This window comes from Solanum dulcamara, chromosome 4 (assembly GCF_947179165.1).
Source record: "Solanum dulcamara chromosome 4, daSolDulc1.2, whole genome shotgun sequence".
NCBI classification, from domain to species: domain Eukaryota; kingdom Viridiplantae; phylum Streptophyta; class Magnoliopsida; order Solanales; family Solanaceae; genus Solanum; species Solanum dulcamara.
In genome coordinates, this window is record NC_077240.1 from 9,192,351 (window position 1) to 9,220,016 (window position 27,666).

The 27,666-nt window shown below is 33.4% G+C and overlaps 3 protein-coding genes across 4 annotated transcripts; 1 reads left to right on the forward strand and 2 right to left on the reverse strand.

The window, feature by feature from the left end:
* Positions 1–3,283, forward strand: LOC129886041 (nuclear envelope-associated protein 2-like). 2 transcript variants are annotated; one of them, XM_055960553.1, is made up of 5 exons: positions 1–440; positions 581–688; positions 2,157–2,618; positions 2,704–2,805; positions 2,890–3,283. In XM_055960553.1, exons 1-5 carry the CDS (start codon positions 264–266, stop codon positions 3,052–3,054), a joined length of 1,014 nt encoding a protein of 337 aa, XP_055816528.1. In that variant the 5' UTR covers positions 1–263; the 3' UTR covers positions 3,055–3,283. The 2 variants fall into 2 exon arrangements, with proteins under 2 accessions (XP_055816528.1, XP_055816529.1); XM_055960554.1 differs by having other exon boundaries at positions 2,169–2,618.
* A 1,247-nt stretch (positions 3,284–4,530) lies between these two features.
* On the reverse strand, positions 4,531–7,154 carry LOC129886043 (glucan endo-1,3-beta-glucosidase 4-like). Its single transcript, XM_055960555.1, has 4 exons — positions 6,993–7,154; positions 5,425–6,132; positions 5,203–5,335; positions 4,531–5,038 (listed from the first exon to the last, which is right to left on the reverse strand). The coding sequence occupies exons 1-4, from the start codon at positions 7,072–7,074 to the stop codon at positions 4,852–4,854; spliced, it is 1,110 nt and encodes a 369-aa protein (XP_055816530.1). The 5' UTR covers positions 7,075–7,154; the 3' UTR covers positions 4,531–4,851.
* Positions 7,155–11,035: 3,881 nt separating this feature from the next.
* On the reverse strand, positions 11,036–18,366 carry LOC129886044 (serine/threonine-protein kinase haspin homolog). Its single transcript, XM_055960556.1, has 15 exons — positions 18,205–18,366; positions 17,977–18,112; positions 17,797–17,886; positions 16,090–16,177; positions 15,353–15,948; positions 14,576–14,699; positions 14,292–14,401; positions 13,588–13,699; positions 13,311–13,403; positions 13,167–13,228; positions 12,943–13,073; positions 12,785–12,855; positions 12,652–12,704; positions 11,842–11,908; positions 11,036–11,444 (listed from the first exon to the last, which is right to left on the reverse strand). Exons 1-15 carry the CDS (start codon positions 18,218–18,220, stop codon positions 11,319–11,321), a joined length of 1,875 nt encoding a protein of 624 aa, XP_055816531.1. The 5' UTR covers positions 18,221–18,366; the 3' UTR covers positions 11,036–11,318.
* Positions 18,367–27,666: the final 9,300 nt, after the last annotated feature.

Genomic DNA, 27,666 nt, shown 5'->3' on the forward strand with positions numbered 1-27,666 from the left:
AATTTTGAAGTATTATATCGCATTATCTTACATTTATAATAATTCTGTTTCCATTATTGGTCTAGGAATATCGATAAATTGAAAATTCTGAATTTGGGTCAGCGACTTAAATGCTACCCTACGTATTCACATGCAAAGTGTGATAGGTTGTTAGCTTTAATTACTGAGGTCATAGGAAGAAGCAACTTAATTTATTTTTTCTGCCTTTGTGGGATTTATACGCTTCACAGGTGAATCATCGGATATCGTAGTTCTCGACCGTGATGTCGGTGGAAGAACGGTCGTCGTCTTTAGTGGTGGATCCGTTGTTGAGGGATCTGAGTGAGAAGAAACAGAATTTCCGTCGAAACGTGGTGTCTCTTGCGGCGGAGCTTAAGGAGGTTCGCAACCGTCTCGCTTATCAAGAACAGTCTTTTGTTCGTGAAACCCTAACCAGACAGGTCAAATTGAGTTTTGATTTATGATTGTTTGATTATTTTTTATTTTTGTCTTTTCCTATGTGAAGCAGGTGGAAGTGTGGGTCATGTGATTCTTGGACTTGGTCTGATTGTTGTGTGTTTATTTTATATTTTTTTTACAGGAAGCAGAGAGTAAAGCTAATAAAATGGAAGAAGAGATAAACAAATTGCAGAAGAATTTGGAGGAGAAGAATGGAGAGCTTCAATTTTCAGCTTTAAACACTGAGAAGGTAATAGTTATGAGTGTCATTACTTGAAAAATTATGCCTCTTTGATTTGATTTGAGAGTAATTTAGTGTGTTTAGATCAGTGATGCCAAGATCTTGTGTGTGGGGGCATTTGGGTTAATTTGTATTTACTAAAAGAAAAGGTACCTGAAAGGCATATTATGATGGATATCTATTGAGGCTACTTTCTGGCATTTCCTGTTTGTCTTTTTTGGGAAATAGAGGATTAGTATTGAGGAATTATTATTGTCTCTAGTAGTTCTATCTGAGTGAAGTGGTCCAACAGAATTTGTCTATGTTTTGAATTGGGTTGAATACTTTGTTTCTTTTAGCTGAGTTAGTGAGATAAAGAGGAATCGTGGATAATTTATTTATTCATTTAATAAATCAAACTACTTTTTGGATTCACTTGTTAGTGGCTTTTAGATGGCCAGCACTGGGTTGTAAACATCACTTTCTGCCCATTTGTTGTGCATTTAAAATTACTTATATCTATTAGTTTGAGGATTGACATGATGCCATAATATTGATGTTTTTTTAGGTAGTGCTAAAACTGTCTTTTGTGAGAATCGAAGTTCCCTTGGTATTATGTATCTTGATGCCTTTGATATTGAGGAATATCTCATTGCTCGAACTATGAATTTACTGGCATTGAGAGTCATGTGATTGTTGGAGAAATGATTAGTTGAATTTAACATGGTGTCTGACCGATTCAAATATAGTGTGCTCGAATGAGTATCTTAGGTTGCACTTCTAGTATATCTGGTGCTTTCTTTTTCTCCTCTTCCTCGTATAGTTTTTTGTCTGATGTAAATAGGGGTAACTTATGTGCTGACCCTGCCAAATTCAACACAACTTATTTGAGTCAATTATGTGTGATAAAGTTAAATGTATATATGACTGGGACAACCTGGATATCTGTGGTTGATTCATATTTTTGACACCATATTGGTGTGTTAAGAATGAGAGATTTGAGTTGATTAAAGAGGACGTGTAATTAAGGTAAATGTATGATGATACATCCCTTTAAGCAGATTATTAAAGTTAACTTGGAGGAAATTAGCGTGACAGACACATAATGACAGTACTTCCTTAAACTCCTAAAGTTTTACTAAAAAAGTGACATACTCCAAATCTAAATAATAATGTAGTATCCCTAATTAATCCAATTCCTTTTAAACCCTTCACTTATTTGTTATTCTTTTAAGATAGAATTGAAAAAAATCAAATTATTGGATTGCACAAGGGAACTTTTTTTTGGCATATGTTCTCGTCTGTTTAATTTAAGATACTAACTAATTATTCACTTATGTGTGACTTTTTCCTTAAGTATCTTTAAACATGAATCGTTACAATAAGAATGTGTTAATTAATGCAGAGAAAAATGTTTAAACATGCATCATTACAATAAGAATGGTTTGCTAGGATATTGGTATGCATTTAATAACATTCAGGTCTAAATGTGACCCAGTATGTCAAGCAGTTGGATGACCTTAGATCACAGCTTTGTGCTACTCAAGCAACTGCAGATGCAAGTGCTACATCAGCTCAATCTGCACAGCTTCAGTGTATGGCGCTTTTGAAAGAGTTGGATGAGAAAAACAGTTCACTGAAGGAACATGAAGTTCGTGTAAATAAACTTGGTGAGCAATTAGATCTTTTGCAGAAGGATCTTCAAGCAAGAGAATCATCCCAAAAGCAATTGAAGGATGAAGTAGTGAGAATCGAGCATGATATCATGCAAGCATTAGCAAAATCTGGAGCAAACACAGATTGTGAATTGAGGAAGGTCTTAGATGAGGTCTCGCCGAAGAATATTGAGAAGATGAACATGCTGTTGACTAACAAAGATAACGAAATTGCCAAACTCAGGGATGAAATCAGGATCATGTCTGCCCAGTGGAAGCTAAAAACCAAGGAGCTGGAATCTCAGGTTTGGTACATATTTCCCAGTCTCTAAAATATTCCATGATACTATATGAGTAATTCTCCTCACGATTTTCAACCTCTTTGGACAGTTAGAAAAGCATCGCAGGGCTGATCAAGAGTTGAAAAAGAGGATTATGAAATTGGAATTCTGTCTCCAAGAGACTCGAACTCAAACTCGCAAGCTCCAAAGGGTAATTCTACTCTTTACTGGTACATTGATGTTTTTATGCCTGATACAGTAAACCTAATCTCATTCATGCAAACATAAAATACAGATGGGGGAACGACGTGACAAAGCTATTAAGGAACTGAGAGACCAATTAGCAACTAAGCAAGTCGAAACTTCCTGCAACAATAATCAGAACTTCTGGGATACATCAGGATTCAAGGTTGTTGTTTCAATGTCCATGTTGATGTTGGTCCTCTTTTCTAAGCGGTAATAGTTATTAGCGTAGTTGACAATGTAAAAAGGAGATGTGTAGCTAGTTACAACTTGAGGGAGAGAATAGAGATTAGGAAAAGCTGTAGAGCTGCTGTTTCATATTTAGGAAAGTTAATCATACTTTATGGGGACGTATCTTTTTGTACCTCAAGGCTTATCACAACTGAATCTATCATTTTGAGCCTCAATTATTAGATACATATATACATGCGGTAAACTTAACGTTATATACTCATGTTTTCAAATTGTATCATTGAAACTTAGTGGCTCCAATATGAAGGGCCCAGTTGCATTATTTTCTTGTCGTATCTCTTTCTTGTGAGCAAGCCTAGTTTTTTGGTGTTAATTCCTGGACTTAGTCAAAAATTCGAATCAGCATCCAATGTCATACATGTATTGAAAACCCTATCTTGGTAGCTTTATTTATAATTTTTTATTACTACCTAGGATTCCTAGACTTAACACGTATATATTCTATAATGAGTTTAATTTTGTATAGACTGATCTAAGCTGCCACCTAAAAGATTGAAAATAAAGACTTGTAACTTGTCACAATAAGTTAAATTACAGCAATATAAATTATTTTTACACTACTCTCTATAGTTCAATTGAACTATAAATGAATTGTTGACATTTTTTTATGGTCTACAACAAGTGAATTTCAACTACTTTTTAATCCCAAACAATGACTATCTCTACTATTACAACGAATTTGAGAAGAATTAGAAGGATAATATTGACAAATTATCTTTTGTCCTTTAAATATCGGTGTGTCGCACATCAACAATTCGGATTGGAGGGAGTATAAATTATAAATCTAAAATTATTCTTTATTAATCAAGTAGGGCGTTGATGAAGCACGTACTCTGCGCTAGTGCATGACACTCATTAATTAATCAGCTTAAAGTGGTCATAAATACAACACACTGAAAAAAATAGGCAATTTTTTAATCCCTACAACTAATAAAGCATCGCCAGCCTCTTTCATGTTCTTTAAAAAATCCTGCGCTTTTCTTTTGATGTTGATGGTTGTAAAATGCTTTTGACTTTATCCTACATGCCTGTACCCAACTTAATTCCGATGAAGGAACGAAAAGCAGGCATATAAAAATGATTTTGCTACTATTGTTTGGTATTCACCGTTTGATTTGATTTGCTCTATTAAAAATAACATATTTTATATATATTATTTCTAGAAAACAATTATTTGTATACAAAATAATATTTTTTTTGAGGGACCTCAAGGATAGCTGCCATTTTCATCGTTTTATTAGGAGATAACTAAACGTCCGTATTATTTTTCTACCCTCTTGCAAGGATACTTTATTTCGATACTAATTACTGACCCTGATAAATTTATCGTAACCAAACAATGAATTAGGCAATATTAAATTTTATCCCAAAGAATATCTATGTTTATATTTAATTGGAAACATTGACCTAGTTTATATATAGTAACTAATAACAGATGATATGAGATCTAAGATCCTTCATAAGCAGGGAAATATATAATATAGCAGTGTAACATCAGAACTATTCAACATACTGGATAATAATTACTACTTCAAAGTGATGGATATAATAGATTATGGCCTCTAAAATTAATATATGAATTTTACATCTAGCTAGCCAATATGCAGGATATATTAACTATACTAAAGCAGTGTATAGGTGTGTTATGTCTAAGCCTCTTGAGAATACTCCTAACTGCTTCCATTTTTCCTCCACGAGAACTGTACATTGTTTAGAAACCGAAAATCCAGCTTCTCTCTTGACAATTGAGCTTCTCTTTTCCTCAAAACTCCAAGACAAGCTTACTAGTCACGATGGAGGCGACTAGAATGATGCAGCCAACCAAGGGTTGGAAACCGTTTGACATGGACAACGAGGTAGTAGCAGTAGGAGGAATACCATCACTGATGCCCGAGGGCATCGTTCCAAAACCAGAGTCGTTACCATTTGACACTGTTGGAGGTGCTAAGCTGCAAAATGACGGTGCACGAAGTTAGTGAAAAGCATATGGATTACTTCATCCGTTTTATTTTTTCTTCATTTTCTTAAACTCCTTGCCTAGTCAAATACTACCACAGGAAATGAAATGAAGAGGGTATTTTTGACTGATGGAGCAAATGAAAATTCCCCTTACCCTGATACTGCAGCACCTGTTGAGGATGTTGTTGGCGCTGGAGTTCCAGACATTGGTGTGGTAGTTGTTGGAGTAGGTGTTGCAGGCGATGATGTAGAAGACCCCGATGCAGGGAAAACACAAGAACCAGTGCCTGTATGTCAGCATGTAAATGATCAGAAAACAATAAGATGCGGGTTTATAACAGCAAGGCGGGTCAGTAAAGAATCCTTCTTTGCTTACTTGGGTTTGAGTTGGTTATCAGGGCAGCACCCCCAAAATCACAGCTCGTTTGCGCTGGATTCTTTTGAAAGTAGCTATTGAAGGCATAGGATGCATGACTTTGCAGACTATTGGGATTATAACAACTTCCACCCTGCTGGATGGCTGAGCAATCTGCTCCCATCCCACAAGCATAATCAAGTGCTGACTGAAGTGAAGTCTGTCCAGCTCCATTCTTTGCGACACACCAGCTCTGTCCTCCAGTAGCAGGAGCATTTGTGGTTACAGGAGGCGTTACCGGGGTGGTGGAAGGAACAGCACCTACGGGGTTTGGGTTCGTTGTTACAGGATTACTTACGGGTGTACTTGTGCTGGGGGTGGTAACTGGATTAGTTAGTGGTACCGGAGGATTGGGGTTTGGGTCAGTCACAGGGGTCGTAGAAGGAGCTGCTGGAGGTATAGACCCAAAATTTGAATTTCCAAGGTTAGGATTTGTGGACGGGACAGTAACAACTGTTGGAGCTGAGTTATCTGGAGGCATATTAGATGGAGTTGTGACAGGATTTATGATAGGGGTTGTAGGAAATCCAGTTGCTGGTGGATCCATCGAGTCATGTTTTATAGCTCTAATGGGTAACAACTCAAGCAGTCTTTTTGCGAAAATATGGAATTTTTGTTCCTTTTCCCTCTCAAGCTCGTTGTGCTCAAATCTCTTAGCTGGGGATAATCCTGCAAATAACATTATTAGATTTTTAACTGGCTGCAACTTGTTTGCCATATTTTAACTTACATGTTTCCCAACTCTTATAACATCAAATCTCAACCAATGCAGACCCATTTTTCAAGTGGACATGGTAAATCTAGCATGCTTGGTCTACTGTAAACATCTTTTTTGGTGATAAATCCCAGTTCGTAAATCTTTTTTGCTGAACAACTCTAGAATGAGATGACAGTCTTATCACTCGATTAATGTCGGTTGATTTCTAGCATAGGCTTTGCTCTACCACCATAGTGAGTGATGTAAACTAAGCTCAAATGAGCCATTTGCTCCATTTATCCAAGTCATTCTTGGGTTCAAAATCCCACCATTCCACACAAATATTGAAAAACTAGGGCTTAAGGGTTCTATTGAGAAACAGAAAAAAGCAGATCTTTTCTGGGGTGGGGGTGGAGGGTGGCAATGGAATTACATCAACCCACAATAATCTTGTTCATGAGCAAAAATAAACACAAGCCATATCAATAGCTTTACATATAGCTAAAATGGGGAAAATGCATTTCAGAATCTTGAACATAAACAGAAAACATTAGTCAGGTGAATCAGCAAAAATACAAGAAACTTGAGCTTAGCCAGCATTCAGACCCCATTCTTGTAAAATGTAGGAATATTATAACACAAACACACTACAAATTCCAAATCTTGAACTTGGACAGACAACACAGTAGTCACATAATAGAAAAATCAACAAAATCAAGAATCTTGCTTTTTACCAACATTCAGACCCCATTTTTGTAAAATAAATGAATACTCAAAACAGAAACATCACAAGAATGCTACAAAATTACCAAAATCAAGAAAGTACACTTACCAGAAATGCAGGCAAGAAGAATAAACAAGAAGAATAAGAAGATGAATTTTGAAGCTCCTCTAGTCATTATACTGTTGGGCATTTTTCTTGATTTGTGTTGTGACTTAAGAAATAGACCCCAATGCAACTATAATAGGAATTATATAATGCTGGTCTTTAAACACAAAATGGAAAAAGTTGTACCATTTAAATAGCAAAAGGGAGAAAGGGGCTCACAAAAAAAAGGTATGAGTAGGAGATAAACAATGGTAGGGTAGGAGAGAAAAGTAAAAAAGAAACGAATATATATTAACTTTCTAGTGTATATGTTATAATAACATACGAAAGAAAAAAAAGTGATTACTTTGTGTTGAAGAAAATATTGAAAATTGTATTTTTGCTCCTCTACTATGGTAAAGCATAAATTATTTTTGAAATTTCTGAAAGATTGAGTTCATACTAAAACAAAAAAAGTAACACTTGTCAAATTGCAGACAAATGCTACATGCATGTTGAAAGTAAAGGGTGGAAACCTTATCTTTGAATGGAGCAAAGGATCGTTATGCTGCCTGGCTTTGTTTTCTTAATGAATAATTGATAAAATAGTCGAGATGGTATAAATTAATGGAAATATTACTGTGTATTTTATATTAAAAAGAAAGGAGAGGGGGTGGGGTGGGAGAGGGTCCTTGACAGTGGTCGGTGGAGCCATGTTTTAGAGTATTCAAATAAGGATGGGAGTATTCTAATTTGAGGTAACTCACACTCTTTCTCCCCAAGATTCACTGCATCATTTATTTTCTATATGATTATCAGAGTCGAACCAGAAGGGTCTACTCTATTTTTGTAAGAGGTTATTTTTATAGCTTAAACTGATGATTTTTTTATTTATATGATAACAATTTTATCAGTTATGCTAAAACTATATAGTTAATTTTGTTTACAAAAATAAAAAAATGGATATTTTTTTTTTGGTAGTAGGAAATTTTTATTTGTTAAAAGAGGATGTAGAGTTATTAATGCTTATTTTAGAATATAATTAGAACTGTTGGGGAAGGTGACAAAGTGGTAGGATATAGATACAAAAAAAAAAAAGGAATTGGTGACAAAGGAAATGGGAATTGAAACGGGTTGAAAGGGAAGATATATTTGAATCAAGGAGGATTTTTTTTTAACATAGTTTAAAATTTAAAATAAAAGTGGGGACGACAAAATACTTTTTTGGGGTAATTAAAGTTTCTCCTTTAGAAAGTGAAAAAAAACAACTTAATTTTGGATAATCATTTGGTATTGAGGGGGTGTGATAAAACCAAGAACCAAGGTAGAGTGTAATCAATTTTATCATGTTGGAATTTAATCCAATTAGCACTATATTTTACTTTTTCTGCTCCATTTTAACTGTTGTTTTAATTTAACTCAAAATAAAAATCGTGAATAATATAACTATATAAGCATGATTTTGCTCCGATTGAAACTTTTTTTCTTACTCGAAAGCAGTATTAATTCTGCCTTAAGAATTGACTATGAGACTTCATGATTCTCAATCACTTTATTAATCACTAGGTCACACTCTTGAATGCTAGTGCCTAATTAATGTTTACTGTAGATTATTTTTCAACGCAATATTGGCATATTATATTTTACTGGTAAAGTTGCTGCCATGTGACCAGGAGGTCACGGGTTCAAGCCTGGAAACAGCCTCTGGCAGAAATGCAAGGTAAGGCTGCGTACAATAGATCCTTGTGGTCGGGCCCTTCCCCGGACCCTGCGCATAGCGGGAGCTTTAGTGCACCGGGCTGCCCTTTTTTTTTATATGTAGTGAATACCCTTGAAGTTGTCTTGGTACTGAACAAAAACAAGAACCAAGTTAGGATAAATTGTAGTCCCAAGTCTACATAAAGTACAATAGTATCGTGGGATGCCCCTGTCCAGATTCATTTTAATGACCTCAAAATCCACATTCTGCTTTGCAAAAGGAAAAGTTGAATTGCATGCAAAGAAAAATAAAATAAAATTTGAGGTGGGTATCAAATGCCAACTTAATTTTTATTTTTAAATGGTCAAAGATAATATCAGATTTATGTTTGGTATAATCACAGGAAGTGGAGCTGCTGACATTTTCTGTTTGCCTTTTTATCTGTTGCTCTTTTTCTTGGCAAAGCAAAGGACTGTTTTTGAATTTCGATATCTCCTCATATTGTTTAACATGCATACTTTCTTGAACATTTGTCCACAGAAAAGTGCACCAAACATTAATAGCAGAATCATCTTATATTTTTTTGGTTTAAGCATATATATGCATTTTCTGAAGTTTATCGACCCCATTAATTTAGATTCGTGTTGGACATCATCAGTTATCACCAAGGAATTTTATGTTTTCAATTTTGAATCGAAAAGTTTTGATTAAAAATGAAGAAATTTGAATCATCTCACTGCGCCTTTGTTGGTCAACATTATGTTATATATAAAAGACTTACAAACCAAAATCATGATTTTGATCATACCTCTACATAATTGTAAATGTAGAAGATAAGCACCGAAAGTAAGAGAAGTAAAGCGTTGGAGACCTATTCTAGTAAAGCAACCAACCTCGAAAAACCTAAACAAAAAATAGCTAAGTTCCCATCACTAACAAGGCAGGGTTGGAACCCTAAGGGACGTCTTGCGAGTAGGCTTTTAGAGATGAGGCTTTTGGCTAAACAAAAGTCAATTTCGGGCGACTTGGATCTCATCTATCATCCTACTAATTCTATAGAGAAAAAGTGAACCTCAAAATTAGCTTATACCATGAGGCGTGCTTTAAGAGCATCAAACAATTTTATTTTTTTGTATTATTGAAAAAATATGTAAAGAATCAATCTTTTTCTTGAAATGTCATTGATTTATTGAAGTTAGAATTCTTTTAAATGGTCTCTCTACGGAACTGACTTCACTTTATGAGATGACACATGATACGTTGTTGGTCGCTTTACGGAGAAAGGGAAAAAAGAAAGAATATTACCGCTTTAGCTATGGAACCAATCCTTTACATTTAATCCTGAAAACAAAGTGTAAATTTATATTCAAAGGAGAAAAAAAAGAAATAAAGAAACCAATCAAAATAAAATATGATAATCAAGCATTAGTGCATTAGCTTTAGGATCATTGGACTATAAATTATAGTCCAGAAATACATGTGCTGGGTTGGGTCTCCTTTAACAAAAAAAAGATTCTTTATGATCATGCAACCATCATCAACAAAGGTTTTGTGGATTCAGCTTCTCTTTTTGCTCTAGCTGTCTGGATCTTAAATAAATGATAAATATTTTTTTAAAACATAACAAATCACATTTATAGTATAGAAAACTTAAATCCTTCAAAAGTTCAAATGCACTAAGTCAAATCAAAAGGATTCATTTCCATGTGAGCTAATTTGTAATCCATTAAATCTGAGTCATCCGACAGCTGAAAAGATTTGATCAGCCCATCTGAATTCAATAAACAACTATGTCCATTCACTCTTTTTACAAAAAAGGAAAGATAAGAAGCAACAACCAATACAACATTCTACTAACTTTTTCTTTGTATTGCTTTCGAATTTGATATTTTACTAATAAGTCGGCAGAAGTGTTATAGTCAGCCTAAATAAGTATTTTAGTCAATTAAATAAAAGGTAGAGATAAACTTTGTGACTTCTGATAACGAAAGTAAAAGAAGATTCAATACAATTTGACATAGAGAGGACAATTACAGTAGATTTCTTGTCAAGTTGTAGCTCCAAGCATATAGCCCATATTAAATAAAATATATATAAGAACCACTACAGTTTCAAGAAAGAAAGTTTTGGGGGAAAAAGATGATAGGCATCGTCTGCATGAGCTGTATGTCCACTTCTTCTGGGACACAGTACGAGAGTTTATGGTTTAGTGGATAGGGAAAGGTTACTAAGTTGATCCTTTGGAACAAGTTGATGTTTGGCAGGTCATTGCAGATGCTAAAGGGAAATGGATAGTGTCCGGATGAACTTGTTCGCACCTTGACTATTGTTATCTCTCACCGACACATATCATCAAGGCTTAGAAAGATGGGGAAAAATCATGTTTTGAATTTGGCAACCACACAGCCACAAGGATGCTTATCATATCCCAACTACTTGGGATGTACCAAGGGGTCTTAATATTACATTTATAATTCAAAATATGACACAGAAGAACAATTAAATAAAATGAAGACAAGAAGTAAAGGAAAGGAAGCAACATTCCTGTTTCTAATGCTTGTCATGGAAACCAAGTAGGTTTCTTGATACAAAAACCTCCTCCAGAAAGTGCACTGAAAGAATGGCTTAGTTTATTTGGGGATTTTTGCCAGTCAATGCTGGAGGTTAACGAACAAGTCAGAAAAGAAAACATCCGATGTTGCTTCTCTTGCTGAACCATAGGCATTCAGGCGCTTTTTTAGAGAACGTAGATCCCTCTCATCTTTGGAGGTCCTTTCCTGCAACATTTTCATTAAGTTAGGCCACTTAACTTTGAATCAAAAAGAATATTTTATGAGCTTGATTTAGATCCCCAATTATCAAGTTATCAGACTATCCAGACAAATGATAGTAATAAAAGGAGATTGATCATTTTATTTGATTTTGTTTTTCATTTTTCTGTTTTGAAGAGGATTGAATTACACGGTCGAAATCAAGTATTAGAATGTCAAACTGCATGCAGCTGAAATTGCAGCAACTAGACGCACATATAGCAGCCAAACATGGCAGCATGTATTAGGAACAGAAAACCAATTGCATAAAATGAGGACATACTATCCATTCATAATACTATACAGTTTCAATGAGGTGATATGAACGGATAAAACGGAATCAAAGTTGTTGTAGAATACTCACGTATGATTTCTTTAGCAGCAGTATGTCAACCAAGTATTGCAGCCATAGCACATTTGTCTTGGGGAAACTGTCGACAAAAATTTTAAAAAAAAAAAGAAGGCAAAAGGTCAATATCCGTAGACAAATAATCGAGTCACTAAAAGCCTTCGTGATTTTGCATGACAAAGATACTTCTTAGCTGCTAGAGAGCTGAGGTCTCAAATTCAGCCACACCATAAGGAAAAGCTACTTCAATTATCAACAAGTGTTATAACAAAAGAACAGACCACAGTGTTATGACAAAAAACAAGCATGATTCTTCTTTGGCAGTCTAAACTGTAAAGCATACAAATGCTATAGTTCTCGAACTTTTTATGGGTTTATGCCTCTGAATCTCAACCAGAAATTCCATGGATAGTAAGACACGAAACACCATTAAACAGGAAATCCTTCCCAGCTGTTGGTTTCCGTAATTTAGAAAATCGGCCACCTGTACTGTGTGCCAGTGGTCATAGCAAAAGCTAACTGATTACGAGATAAAAGAACCTACACAGTTGTAATTTGGTTCAATTCAAATTCTCTGGCAGCAGGTTACACAAAATAGGATGTTATTTTAGTGGTGAATTCCAAACATCCAACGTCTGAACACAGTTTTAGACTGAAGAATCCACAACATGTGGGAATCATAAACTTTAAAATGGAAGAAAATACACCTTTTTTTTTTGGAAACTGTTATCTTTGGAAGAAAATACACTATTGTGATAAGCCAAAGGCAATTTGCTACCTCTGAAATAATTTGTTACTTGCAAGTGAAGGAATTAGTATTTATACCTTCCTTCCCAAAATTCGCCTGTGACATCTCTCATTTTCTTATATGTATCAGACTGCAAACATGCCAAAAACTATGAAATACAAATATGTATCAAAACACCTGAAGATACATGGGACTTCTTTGTCTTCATACCTGTTTATCTCCTTTTGGACCTTCAAAGAGTTCAGGGTCTGATGACAGGTCCAGAAAAAGTATGTCTTCACCTGTGATCAGTATGCATATACAGGGATAAGAATCTCAAATCAATTCAAGTACGGGATTGTGAAGGGAGAAACAGAAAGGGTGAACACCTGTATTTATCCTTGAAAGAGTGAAGTCAATTATTGAAACGCGTAATCCATATGTTCTGACATGTATTTCTTTTCCCTCAAGAGTAAATTGCACTGTATCTAAACCTTTCCGACTTAATAGAATATTTCCCCTATGATAAGAAAATTGTTACGCACAGAAAAGCATTGTCCCACTCTAGATTGTAAAACATGATGAACACAAATCATCACATGGAAAAACGAACCAGTGCAAATCGCGATGTTCAAATTCATGAGCGGCCTCAGATACAGCCAAACCAAGAGTTACCTGGAATTCGGATTTTACAGTCAAAGATAATGAATGAGATATTAGGTTGACAATGCCAAAAGAAAAATATTAAATCACTTGCCTGAGACAATAAACTCCTGGCTTCGTCAAAGTTTAACAGCACAAAACTTTCAAGATCTTTTCCTCCATGTTCTTGAACAAACACAACATAGCACTAGAAGGTATGTAATGGTTTAGTCAGTGGCACTTAAAAATTGTCTAAGTAATTTCCTCTAGCTGCAACAAATGTACCAATCTGTCTACAGTCTACACACAAGATCCACTCAAACAACAGATGAGCAATGGGAGGCAACTATAGGCAATTAGGAGAAAAGAAGTAAATTTGCTTTGCAAGGAACCTGCTTTTCTGGAAATTCCTTAGGATGGTCATTTTCTGAACCATGCTTCACATCCCAGTCTTCCCACGCTTTTAATAGTGATGCATCATAATGGCCTTGACACACCCTCATGCTGCAGAAAGGTAAAACCAATTGTACATAAGTGGTCAACGATTAGTTTTCTCTTATTCTAAGAAAATAGTATACATTTGAGAGTGCAGATAACAGCAAGTAGGAGAAGCTTCAATTTCATTTCTCACTGTATCAGTCATTAGAGGGGACAGTTATATAAGGATGCCTATTTCAGGACTTATTACCAATAAGGTTTCTACAAAACTGTTTCTCATTAAGTAGCTGAGGTAGTAGTTTGCATGAACAGACTCTGTGGTTATGCATAAGTTTAAACCAAATCAGAAGATTAATCAGACAAGACCTTTAGACGGTCCTAAACACAGCTTTCGTCTTGAAACAGAGGTTCAGAACGCTCTACCCCGCGCCAAAGATAAGAACTGAAAACTAATACTTCGTCGCCGTAGTAAATAGGAGAGAAAATCGAATTGGGATCTTTTATCAATTTCTTTCCATTTGTATCTGTTGAAAATTCCAATTCAATTCAATTTAAGTAGAAAATTCTCTTTCTTCGCTTTCGTCTTGAAACAGAGGTTCAGAACAAGGACCAAAAAGTTGCAAATTTGTTTTAAGATAAACTAATATTTGAAACTTACTCCATTGTCTGTATAAAGGTGGAACAGGAATTCAGGAGATGACCCTCATGAGCTCTTAAGCTATTAAGGGTGCCAGAGAGTATGACTTCCTCAAGTAGTTCTTCTGATTTCTGAAATGTATCAAAACAAAGATTTCGAATGAGAGTGACTTAAATATTTTCAGAAGATCGATTGCTGATCCTACACTAACTTTAGTTTGCTGATGCAAGTTACTTAGGTCATATTTCGATTTAATGGAAACTGAGCCTATTCAATTGCACAAGAAATATAATTGAACTGGATACCTTTTGTAGTTCTCCATTTACTCGGAAATCTCCATCGAATGGGACAATTTTGCAGACATTTTCGCCAACCTTAAACGCCTCCCCAAATGTGCCTTCTCCAACCTTGGCAATTGCTTGGGTCTCACTGCATTTGACAGAGTACAATATAGAAACTAGATGCTTTGAGAAGTTAAGATTAAGAGCAAGATCAGACTGAATTAAATCTACTGCCAACCAAAATATGAATTTGATTCTTAGTGAAAGTGAATGGATACTGATTGATAAGGTCAAACTGTACCAAGGATTAACTAAATAGCCATTCAGATGTAGTTCAAAGCTAAGACCATGTGCACCAAAAGAGAGCCCTAGTACATGAGTTCATAATAGTACCAAGCTAAAAAGGTACAGTCAAGGGAATCCACGTTGATATTTTCCTGATCTGTCTCGTGTACATGGTTCAAAAGCACGATTTCAAGAGCATTCTTTACCAAAAGAATAAAAAAAGGAGCTATAGGATTAAGCAGCCTCAGGCAGATCTGCATTCTTAAAGCACCATGGTGGACAACATCTTTCTTGCAACTATAAATTATTTGTGTAATTCCTGGTTAAAGTTCTTCAAAAGGAAGAGTTAACAATATTAATGATCATTGTATCAGCTAAAACAAAAAATTCAGTTAAGCTCGCTGCTCCACAAGTACCAAAAAGACACTAAAAGTTTGACTAAGAAGAAAGATATGCCTAAGATGATACTCGATTTGACGAAGGAGAACAGAAGTGGAAAGGTCATAGGAGCCGCACCAATACTTTGACAATATCTCCAATAATGTTAAAGGGGCAGACTGTCCACATGCTGCCAATAGAGCCAAAAATGGATCCCAAGTGTGACCGTCCACTGAAGAAGGCCGGGAAGTCAGAGAAAGTTTACTAACAGCTACATCGATATCTTCACAACCTTCCTCATCCATGGGACATATTTCTCCAATGCCTTTTTCTGATAAAGGCTGCTCTCTGGACAGATCTTCATTTGTAAAACCAATGCGCTTATTCTGGCTGGAGTACAAACCATAGGGAATTCGTAATGATGTTTTTTCTGGGGTTTTCACATTTGAGCATCCATAAATAAATCTGATAGCAGATTCTTTGCGTGAGGCTGGAGTTTCTAATATCTTCGATAATGAAGCGGGAGGTGCATAGGAATCGTTAAGTTTCTTAGAAATCAACCATTTCTGTAGTACTGAGGACATGCGTGATATAATGACGTCATCAGTTTGGATACCCACAGTCCATGTACTGCATTTGTTTGGGGAGGGGCTTTCCACCATTAGTTCAAAATCATCAACTTCTTGAAAATATGCCCGCTCCTTATCATAGTTCGGAGCTTCAACCTTTTTACCCTACAAAGTATGGAGAATTAGGAATAGTAGACATGTGATTTTTTATGATAAACAAAATATTAGCTAGCTGGTGCCTTTGGAAAAGAAACAACAAGCAAAACGTGGACTTGTGGGAGTTAGGAAAATCTTTCAACAAATTACCCTTGGAAGAGGTGGTTTTGCTTTTCGTCCAGGCTTCCTATGTTGAGGATGTATTTCGGCACATACAGCAGCAATACTGGTTCTCCCTCTGTCAACAAAATAAACGGAAAAACCCTCGTTATGAAAGACAAAAGTGGAAGTAATGTATAGCTAAGGAGTTTGCAAATATGACAAAGAAAGAGAAAGTATGTAGTAGGAATTACCATGTTACATAACCAGGTAGGGAAGGAGTTACAGATTCAATTGAACAGTAAATTCAAAGGCCAAGAAAATTCATCAACTCGGGGCACCCAGAAAAAAGTTCTTAAAAGGAGACCAAAATAACCACAAATCAGAGAACTTATACGTCTTCAAGTCTAAAACCCATTTTGTTGACCAAATGAGAAATCAATAGATAAGCAAAAACATCTTGGTAAGGTAACTTTGACATGTTCTGGCAATATGCTTCTGCCAGTGAGCTTACTGTTTTCTAGAATCCCATTCTCAAACACATAGCTAAAGTCTCAATTTTGGAAGAGCTCATTTCTAGTTGACTAAGCCTATAAAAGATGCTTTATTACTACATAAAAAGAACATTCATGATATGATATACATTTTATATCTGCCTAGACACTACGCTGGAGGCAAGGGCTCTGCTAAAAAGATAAATGAAATTTAGACAGCCTTTAAGCTTCTTACAGGAAACATTCCTCAAAATTGCTGATTGTTTGTCATCTTATTACTCATAAAAATGATAATATTTGGAAACTCAGCAGCTTAATGGACACCAGATTATTTACACTGATCAAAAAGTCAACGAAAATTGCTCATACCAAATCAGCTGAGAGTGAGTTTTGCAGAAACTGGAAAGAAAATCACCATAGCTAACAACTTCGTAGGAGGGGATAAGTTATATGTATGTAAAACACCATAATATGAGTTCAACTATAGGGCCACAGTGCATAAGCATCCTTATTTGAGAACCTCGCTGACATAGCTACAAAATTTCTGTTTTTTTCTCTTCTTTTTAGTCTCCTTTTTGTTCTTTTTCAGGTGGAGAAAGGGTCGGTTGTGCGGTCCTATACTAAAAGAGTCCCTGTTATTTCATCCCAAGAACAAACTCTTAAAAAGAAAAACAAAGTTGATAGTTTAGATTAATGCTTGACAAATGATTTTACACATTCTTCTTCCCTTCTGTTGGGTTTCTTATTAGAGTGTTAACCTTGATCTCAATACTTCTGGCATTAATTTGGTGGATTTACTTTTTTGAGTTTCCTCTTAATTACGAAATTGTAGAATATATTTTTACCTTTTGAATAGATGAGCTAATTAATGTATTAAAAATAGTAACCTGGCACTAAGTTGCTTCCATGGATTTACACAAGAAACTTTTTTTTGATAAAACTTTTTAAGGGATTTACAAAAGAAATTCTAGAAATTTTTTGCCTGAATGGTCACAACTATCTTGATAAGCTTAGCATGCAAGTCAACAGCACCAAATACATATCAATAAACAGACTAAACTGTTGCTTGTTTCAGTAAATCAAAGTATATACTTCCTTAAATATCTCTATCATTATTTCCATTTCAATGTACAAGCTAAAACCACGACAAGCATAATCCTTTTAAGCATATCCAATGAGATTGATTTTGTTATCATGCTTGTAAAAAACGCAATGTCAATGGGAAATTTAAGGGGAAAATAGAAAATTAGGGCAAAGGGAAAACCTAGTGGAAAGGGAACGATTCCAACTGATTCGCTTAACAGGAAGAAAACTCAGCCGATTTTCATTACAAGAAGTTGAAGTCGATTGCCTCCTGAAAAAAAAATCAAAGTAAAATGTTTAAAACCTTCAGCGAATCAACAAACTGGAATTTTGGAGAATTAAAAAAAAAAAAAAAGAGAACCCTTCAGCATCTTTGGGAGTAATACTATGGGGATTTTGCCGCCGATATACAACAGCAATGTTTGGTTCTTGAATTTGTCCGGAGGGACGATCAAAGTGTTCTTGTTCAGCAGCTATGAGTTCTGCCCACAAATCAACTGCGTCTCAAATTCCACCATGTTAGAACCCTGAACATCGAATCTAGACGGTAAATTCATGGGAGAATGAAGATTTTTATTGCCCTGTATACCTGATCGAGAAGACATGATGATATGCTAATGTTGAAGCTTTCAATTGTAACGTTGCAAATGTCTTGTCACTGCAATTTTATGTGTGCAGAAATTTCAAAGTGGGAAGAATGAGCGGGAAGAGAAACAAACCTTCGGGTTTGGGTTTGGGTTTGACAATGAGACTAATGGGCTCATCTTATACCAAAGCCCTTTTCTTCTTCACTCAAAGAGGTGTGGCCAATACCGTGTGTGGATCATTGACACAAATGCCTCTAATTTTTATCTCTTAAATTTATAACAAATTTATGTATAATAGCTATAGTTTTAAAATATTATAAAAAAAAGACTACATGTGGTTTTTTATAGCAAAATATTTAATTTTAATTATAATCTTAAAATACATTATTTTTTTCCTCCCAATCAAATACACTCTCTCTCTCTATTCTAATTCTTCCCTTTCTCTCCATATCCCACCCATTACAAATTTTTGCTCTTTTTTTTTTCTCAAAATGAAAAATCCTCCAAAAGATCTTCCATCAGAATTCCGTTGAAGCAGGCAACTGCGTATTTTTTAATTTTTTTTGTCATTTGTATTATAAATACCTTATTTGTATCCCAAATTTACTTGTCTTCTAAAATTATTTGAATCCAAGATTTATTTGTATTATAAATATATTTTCTTAGTTCGGTCTCAATTTATATTTTATTCTTATTTTGTATTACATTCTTAGTTAAACTTATTCACCACCAAAAGCATCAAAATTGTATCCAAATTTAATTACATAAAAATATATTTTATTTTGTATTCCAAACTTAATTCACCACCAAAGCATCAAAATTGTATCCAAATTCAAATTTATATAATGTACAATTTTTTATTCAAAACCTTGAACATTCTTTATACAATTCGAATAATATATCAAAATTGTATTCACAACTTATTCGACATATAAATCTCACAATTATGTATTCCAAATTATTATAAATAGCAAAAATAAATGACGAGCATCACAAATTCAACTATGATTTGGAATTTAAATTAGACTATATTTGGATGGAAATAGGGGGTCATTTACTTGAACAATTTTGGTTTATATAATAATCAGGATGTCTCCAAACGAGCCTTATTTTGTAACAGTATGGTGGAAGAATGATTATGAACTGCTCCAAATTTCCTTACAAGATGTATCAACGTTTTTGAATTTTTTAGAAAAACAAACGAAGAGGAGTTGATGAGTTTTTGAATTTAAGGAAGATGAGAGATAATGAAGAGTAAAGAGTCCTAAACATAATAGGAATAATGATGGGGTAAATTAAGGGAGTTTACCAAATATAATCCTTAATTTACTACATTCAGCTAGGTTGTATATATTTTTTTTGTATGCATCACGAGAAAAATACAGAATTTAGAGGCATGGCAAATAAAGTATAGTGTGTTTTACAAATATTGAAAGTGTAGCTATGGAGTCCTATTTAATCGAAAATATTCCTAATATCAAAATAAAAAATAACTTTTTTTGAGGTATATTTTATATTTTCATATCTGATATCGTAATATTCCACAGGTTATGTTTGGCATAATCGTCATTTTAAAGAAGGTTTCCTCATTGAAGGAAACAATTTCTGAACAGTACAACAAATTTGAAAAAATACTACACAACTTATATTATGCCGTAAAATGCATAACAGGTTGTGTCTTTGACACCGAACATATTATCCCACAAATTATGTATACCAAATTATACATCCTATATATACGGTTATATATATTTATATAATATTGATACATTACATTTACATTACATATCTATTTGTACAAGATTGATACATTACATATACATACGGTCATTTTTATTGGAATTTTTTTGTCACATATACAATTATATAAGAATCTCTAAACTCAATTCATTTTGATCCATCCAAAGTTAATTCAACTTGTCTGATTGACATCCCTAATGATAGCTTAAAAGGTTATTTGGGTAAATCTGCCACATTAGTCTGTCTCAACCATATAGGCCATGGCCCAAAACAAGCTAAATTAAGTGGGCTGACTAGACATGGGCTGCAAGTCCTTGTACGGTCTGGGCGTAATATCTAAGACTAAAATTAAAGAAAAAAAATATAATATTCTATTTTAAAATAGTAATTAAGAAAGTTACAATTTATATTTTATTTTTGAAACTACATATATACAATTTATTCGAAGTTTAACTATTTAATTATATTGTGTATAAATTTTTATATTCCTAAAATATTTCTCCTAATTATGAGGAAATATTCTCTCACCTAATATTACTATCATATATTTTTTTCTAAAATCCCCAAGAATCTCTTTCTCCATCTACCATACAATTCTTCAAAAAAATCCCAAAGAGTTTCTCTTCTCCATCTTAATCGTATAATTCTCATAAAAATTTCCAAGAATCTCTCTTCTCCATAATAGTGAGCATGATATAAACTATTAATATGATATACATGCTAAACATTTAACACTACCCAATAGTGAACATGATTTAAACTGTTAATATAATATTACTGAATATGATATACTATATATTAGACATGTATATTTAACACCATCTAATAGCTAATGCAGAGTTAAAGTCATACATGCATGTGCATCGTTATTCAGTATACTCTATGTATTGCATTGATACAAAATATCTTTAAGAGAAAAGATATAAAGTCACAATTTAAGTTGTCCCATTTTTTTAAAAAATATTTTAATTTTGCAGGCGTTCTATGACCACCTCTAAATAATTTTATATTGGTTTTACTATATCATTTATAGCACTTGGCAGAGAGAGTGTAGCTTTCTCTCTCAAGGAGAATGATAGAGATGATCAAAGTATTTTCTATTTTTTTCTATTTTTGATTATACTTTTTAATTTTTATTTTTCTTTCCTTTTAAAATTTTTATTTTCTATTGTATTTTTGCTCTTTCAGGCTTTCAGTCTTTTTCAACGCGTTGATAGCGGTTTTCGTTGTCGTGTTTGATTTTTTTAATAGGAATGATGAAAAGGTAATAAAAATGATTAAAAAAATAATAAAAGGGAGATGGTTACTATTGATCACCATTTTATCCGGTGAAAAAGCATTTTCCGACGACAAAGAGATGCTTTTGCACTGCATTGGTAATAAATTTCGTTGTTAGTGTTTAATTTTTCCGATAAAGATGATGAAAATATAATAAAAAAGTCAAAAAAAAATGAAGAGAGAGATGATCATTACTAATCACCATTTTATCTGGCGAAAAAGCATTTTTTGGAGACAAAAAATGCCATTTTTCCTCCACTTTTATGATCTACTTCACTATATTTCCTCATATTTAGTTGACTAGAAAAGACATATTATCGTTCAGCTTTAGTTTTCTCATTGATAGAAAAACTGCCATATCCAAAGAGTTTCTTATTTACTTATTTCGTAAGATATTATGATTTAACATGTTCGTATAAGATATCATAATTAAAAATAGTAAATTAATATTATCCTCATATCATAAGGATTAGTCAATTACCGTGAATAAAAGAAAACATAAAGTGTTAAAAGAGAAAAGCTAAAACCATAAAAAGCTTACCCGATATAAGCTACTAGATTAAGACACATAGTTGTAACTTGTAAGTTGTTAAACCTGAGATTACGATCGTCGTAGAAAATTGGCACCTTTCATCTTTCCCCAAAATCATGGTGGGTACATTTATCTTTTTTTGCTCATCACTTAATTTGAATTACACGCTATAGATCATTTAAGGGTGACACTTTCAACAATTTTTTTTAATAACCAGAGCTCGAGCCCAGTAGTCACCTCTATCAAAGAGGTGTTGATATCCTTATATTTTGCTTATCTCTAGTTAATTAGTCTCTTTGTCTACTTTTATTTGTTCATTATACTAAAAATATATATTCATTTTTATTTTCTCAATTTCATATTACTTGGTTCACACCCCTTAAAATACTTTTAATTACTTTTAATTAGAGGTGTATTTTACTAAACTAATATTATTACTGATAAAAGATGAAACAAAAATACCAATATGGATTGTGGTGCAGTAGTAAGACTGTTTCACCCTTAACCAGAGGTCTCGGGTTCGAACCATGGGTATGGAAAAATTCATGTTGGGAGCGTCATCCCAAATGAGTCTTGCAGTGCGTAATCCGAATTTAATCGGGACTCCGTAAACTCCGTACACCAAGTGGAATTATTTTTTTAAAAAAACCGAAAAATTAAATGAATAGAAAAAAATGATTTGATGTCTAAATGTGACAAGAGAAAACATTTCACTTACCAAACTCCAAACAAATGAACATCACTTACCAAACTACAAACACATTTGTTCGTACGGTTAAGATCCCATATCATCAATTATGGAAATCCAATAATTAGCAAGGCAATCCATGAATATGCCCCAGTAATATCTCACTGTCTCCTTCAATCGACATCTAATCTAATGTAATTAATCACAATAAAAAAGATTTTTTTTTTAACATTAATGGGATATTCAGTCTAGAAATCCCATCCCACCAGGCCACCATTTGCTGATTTTTCTTTTTTATATATATATAATGACATTTTTCGAAAAAGAGAATATGTGAGATATATATTACAGTTTACGCACACATTATATATAGTTGCTCAACGTAACGATGCTTGAAATAATGCAAAATAAACTTCATCAATATTAAACAAATAAAAAAAAAGGAATTTTAGTTTTTTGTTTGGACATGCGATATGAAGTCATGATTTCAAATTAACATTTGAATATGTGATTTGAGATCATGATTCATATCCCAAATTCTTCAAAGCACATGATTTGGGATTCCAAATCATGATTTCAATTTTTTTTTTTAAATGTAAAACTTGACCTCTAAGTTTATATTTTGTAAAAAAAAAAAACATCACCATTTTAAATTTTGCGGAAAAAAAACTCACACTCGGCGTAAATAGATTGTCCGAACCATGGAAAATGATTATTTTCAAATAATAACTAGTTACTACTGTTGTACGTTTATTGTTTACTAGTGAAACTTATATGTATTTGAAAGTTTGTAATTGCAAACATATTTATAAAAGAAATTTGAAAATATGCGATTTATACATCAATGCGACGCCTTATGATATTCTGATATCTTATTTATTGTGAAATATGATTTTGCTCATTTGATATAATTGTGTAAAAATTTTAAATTTTTTTTTATAATTTTTACAACTTGCGGGATTTCATATTTATGGAAAAAAAAATACTACAACTCAAAATATCAAATTAATATTCAAGCAAAACTTCAACTATATTTTAATTTGATTTTATATAGCATGTTGAAGAAAGGCCTCTCAAATCCTAGACAGATACCTTTATTATTTATACAAGACAAGTTGCGTTAATAGGTGGACATAGCTTACACAAAATTTTCATACGCTGTCAGCCCTCTCAAAATATCACCCAAAAAAAAGAATAAATAAATTTCCTTCCTCGAAAAACGTGTTTTTAAAATAGTAATGACATATTCTGCGAGTATAAGTGAGATTAGAACAGTATTATTTTAATGTATTTAGTAGTTGGAGGAAACCGCTTGTAACATGACACTTCGTAATTAGGATTTAGAAAATTTGTTATTCATAAATTAACATCAAACAAACTATACACGTAATATGACTAGATTATTATATTTCAGAATGATATTAAATTTCTAATTTAAATAGCCATGTGCATTATTAGTGATTAGAATGAAAGAAGAAAATTTGGTAATGACTTTTCAACATGAAACCGTGTTTCTTTATTTCTGGAAGGTTGTGAACTGAGAATCAAAATGTGATTTTCCAGTTAAATGTCATTTTGCTGTCACTAAATTGTAAAGTTGACTTTAATTAATTACTGATTAGATATGTGGCAAATGTCTGTAAGATCAACCCAAATTGGTGGGATTTCTTTGTCGAATCCTAATAGCAATTGATTTAATAACCTCTTTTGTCCAAAAGAATTTGACAATCTATTTGCTAATCATTCTTTTTATTACTTTACCTAAACACATCCCCATTCACAACCTTTTTTTTCCTATCGAATTTTTAGGTGAAAAAAGTCTTTAAGAAGAGACAAAGGTAATAAGGTATTGCATCTAGAAGGAAAAAAGTTATAGGAAAAACTGAAGCTTCATGATGGAATTTTTTCACATGAAGGTGTGTTTGGTAGGAAGGAAAATGTTTTCTACCGAAAATTAATTATTTTTTTAAAAATATTTTTTAAAAAAATAAGTGAGTTTTTTGTTTATTTTTTAGTATTTGTTAAGTACATGAGAAAATATTTTTTCAAATATATTTATATGTTATTTAGTAAAATAATATGATGGCCGGCTAAGATGGGGAGTGGAGGTGGATGGTCAAGGGATGGGGTTGGGTGGACAAGGATGAGACAATAAATTTAAAATATTATTTATGCAATTTTTTGTCCCTAATTTCATTAAAAAGGTCATTTTTCTAATAAAAAAAATATTTTAAATATTTTAATCAGTTAAACATAAAAAAATTAATTAATATTTCCCTCAATACCAGACAAACCCGAAATCAAGCGTAACCATCTCTTTAATTTTGTCGGTTTCTTCCTTGCATTTGCTGAAACACATTGAATAAAGATTTACCAAACTTTTTATCCTATACAATTACCTATGTTTTAAGGTGGTGGAAAAACTTTGAACCTTTTTACATGTGACATGATTGTACTTTCGTATCATTTACTATATTCTTTTCATTATTTATAATCTTTTTAAGTTTAATTAAATTCAGAAAATGAATTTCACCTAGCATAGTTTGACATTTTAAAGTCAAATTATAAATTAAAAAAAGAGGCGTGCGGGGGACAAAATTGCATAGAGGGAGTAGTACTATATTTTATTGTAAAATTTTATGATAACTGAGTTTGACCAAATACTCAGTTAATCATATAAAAGTTAAATTGAACAAAAATCATGTGACAGGGTGAGGAAGGAGAGAAAGGGTCATGTGAAAAGTAGAGATTTAATGGAGAACAATAAACGAAAGGAACACATTGGTTTCTAGCTAATATATAACTACGTACTCTAATAACACACAATCAAAATTAAAAATTAAAGAATTTTTTAAATTTGAGATTCTACTCTTTCAAAGTTTTTAAGTTTTAAACTAATATATTTTTGTATTTAATAAATTCTTTATGATAAATATAGGGTTTCAATTAAACTAATTGAATTCGACCAAACAAGTAGCCGTACTCTAGGTAGTGGCGTAGTCACATGCAGTGAAAAATAGTCAATTGAACATCATTTATCGAAAAACTATATATATATATTTAGTAAATTAAGTCAAAAATTACTATACATATGTATATATTAAATTCTAAACCCTGCTATAGCTTTGCTCCTGGCTAGTTGTAGACTTGTAGTATGATATCCGACTTGTGACGCATGATAAAAGATTTAATTTGCTGTAGGACTATATATCACATTCCTTCCTACCAAAAGGAAATGATATGCCCGTGATTAACATTTGCAATCTTATTCCTTAAATGGTTCTTAGAAACAGTTACGATTCTCTTATAAAAAATAGAGATTTTAGCCATATTAATAGAGAATTAGTCCATCTTTACACAACTATTTACTGGAATAAAGATATTCAAAAAAATATATCATTACCAAATATTCCTACAAGAATCAACTCATTTGGTAGATGAAAAACAAGAATTTCCAACTGTAGCATTAGCAAGGTAGGTATAGCCATCTTTAAGAACAATTATCGTCAAATTTTAGATTCTTTGACTAACAAACATAATTTTTTTTAATGAAATAAACATTACAATACAATGGCCTAGTAATAATAATTAATAAATTCAAATCACTAATTAAGACCCATGTTAGCGGTATCTCTGTCGGACTACTTGACGTGCCCATCGCTTTTAGTCAGTTTAACAATAACCTTTAATTTGTTTTTTTTTTTTTTTTTTTTTTTTTTTTTTTTTTTTTTGGGAACAGACCATACACGAGGCTCCCACCTCTCATGCGCGGCCAGGGGTTGAGCCGCTCACCCCCAAGCTGTATTATACATAAAAATAGAAAGATACACGGAGGGGGGCATAAACCTAACCTCCAATCCTATGGTGGTTCATAAGCCGATATTCCTAATAAGGTCAATCAGCTCATCCCCGATACAAGCACACAAAAAAGGGTCCTAGAAACTATGCACCTAAAGGAGAGGACTCCTCTCGATACAAAGAAACTAGAAAAACATAAATAAGGGAGACTCTCCCTTTACATAGTAAAGGAAAAATCTAAATATAAAAGGAGATAATCTTCATAAAAGCTATATATACAACAAAATTTTAGCGTAAACGAAAATCATCAAAGAACATGGCTAAAATTATAACATGGGGAATCACAAACACTGCAATTGAGTGATCAATCCAAGGATGCAAAACAAAGTAGTAGATCATGGAGGCTTCTTAATCCGGTTGGTCTTCCTCCGCCTAAAGCTAGGTAGGCCGATTCTATCTAGCATGTAGTATCCTCGAATACCACGAGGTAGCTGCTGGAGGGTAGTGTAGTGGCCTGGAATGGTAAGAGTGTGACTGTGCTTGGAGAGAGCATCCGCAGTGAAGTTTGCCTCCCTGTATACATGTTTGCAAGCAAAGAAGGCAAATAATTTGGTAATATCAACAAGGTCATGAGTTACCTGGTGAAGGCTCCACGGAGGTTTCATCTGGTGACTGATCCATTTAGTGAGCAACTCCGAGTCAACTTCTAGGATAACATGATGGAAGCCCTGTTGAATGCACCATCTAAGCCCATAAGTAGCCGCCTCTAGTTCAGCTTGATTGTTGGTTCCCTCCCCTAGTGGTATGGCGTAAGCGAAGAGGAAATTACCCATGTGATCTCTTACAATGCCACCCCCCCCCCAATAGCCCCCGGATTACCCAACGCGCTACCGTCTCTTACAATGTTTTTTCTTTACTTTTCACTAAAGTACATTTGTTCTTTATTTATTTTTTCAGCCAGAATTAAAAGTAAGTATATAAAATTTGGTCGAATTGTTTGACTTTTTTAATATAGAACATTTGTGTTCAACTTCTATAAGCCGGCAAACTATAACTGATGAATTATTGATTATTGAATATAATATGGAAGGTAGCTTCAAAGACCGTCTCAATAATGACATAATTTACTTATTTATTTTTTAATATAATTCCTAACAAAGTTAATGCGGTTGGCCAAAACCATGATAGTATTATTGTTCTTATCTTTTAATCCAAATAATTTTTAAATTTGAGATACAAGGGACCCTAGAAACCCTTATTAAATTTATTCTAACTTTCAGATGTAGGGCATGGTCCCTTATAAATTAGATTAATACATTCTTTTTATCATATATATAATGATTTACGTATTAGCTTCAACTATAAGGCAAAACCTTTATCTTTCATTAAAGTCCTTTAAGCAAATTAGATTCCTTATTATCAGCCGTA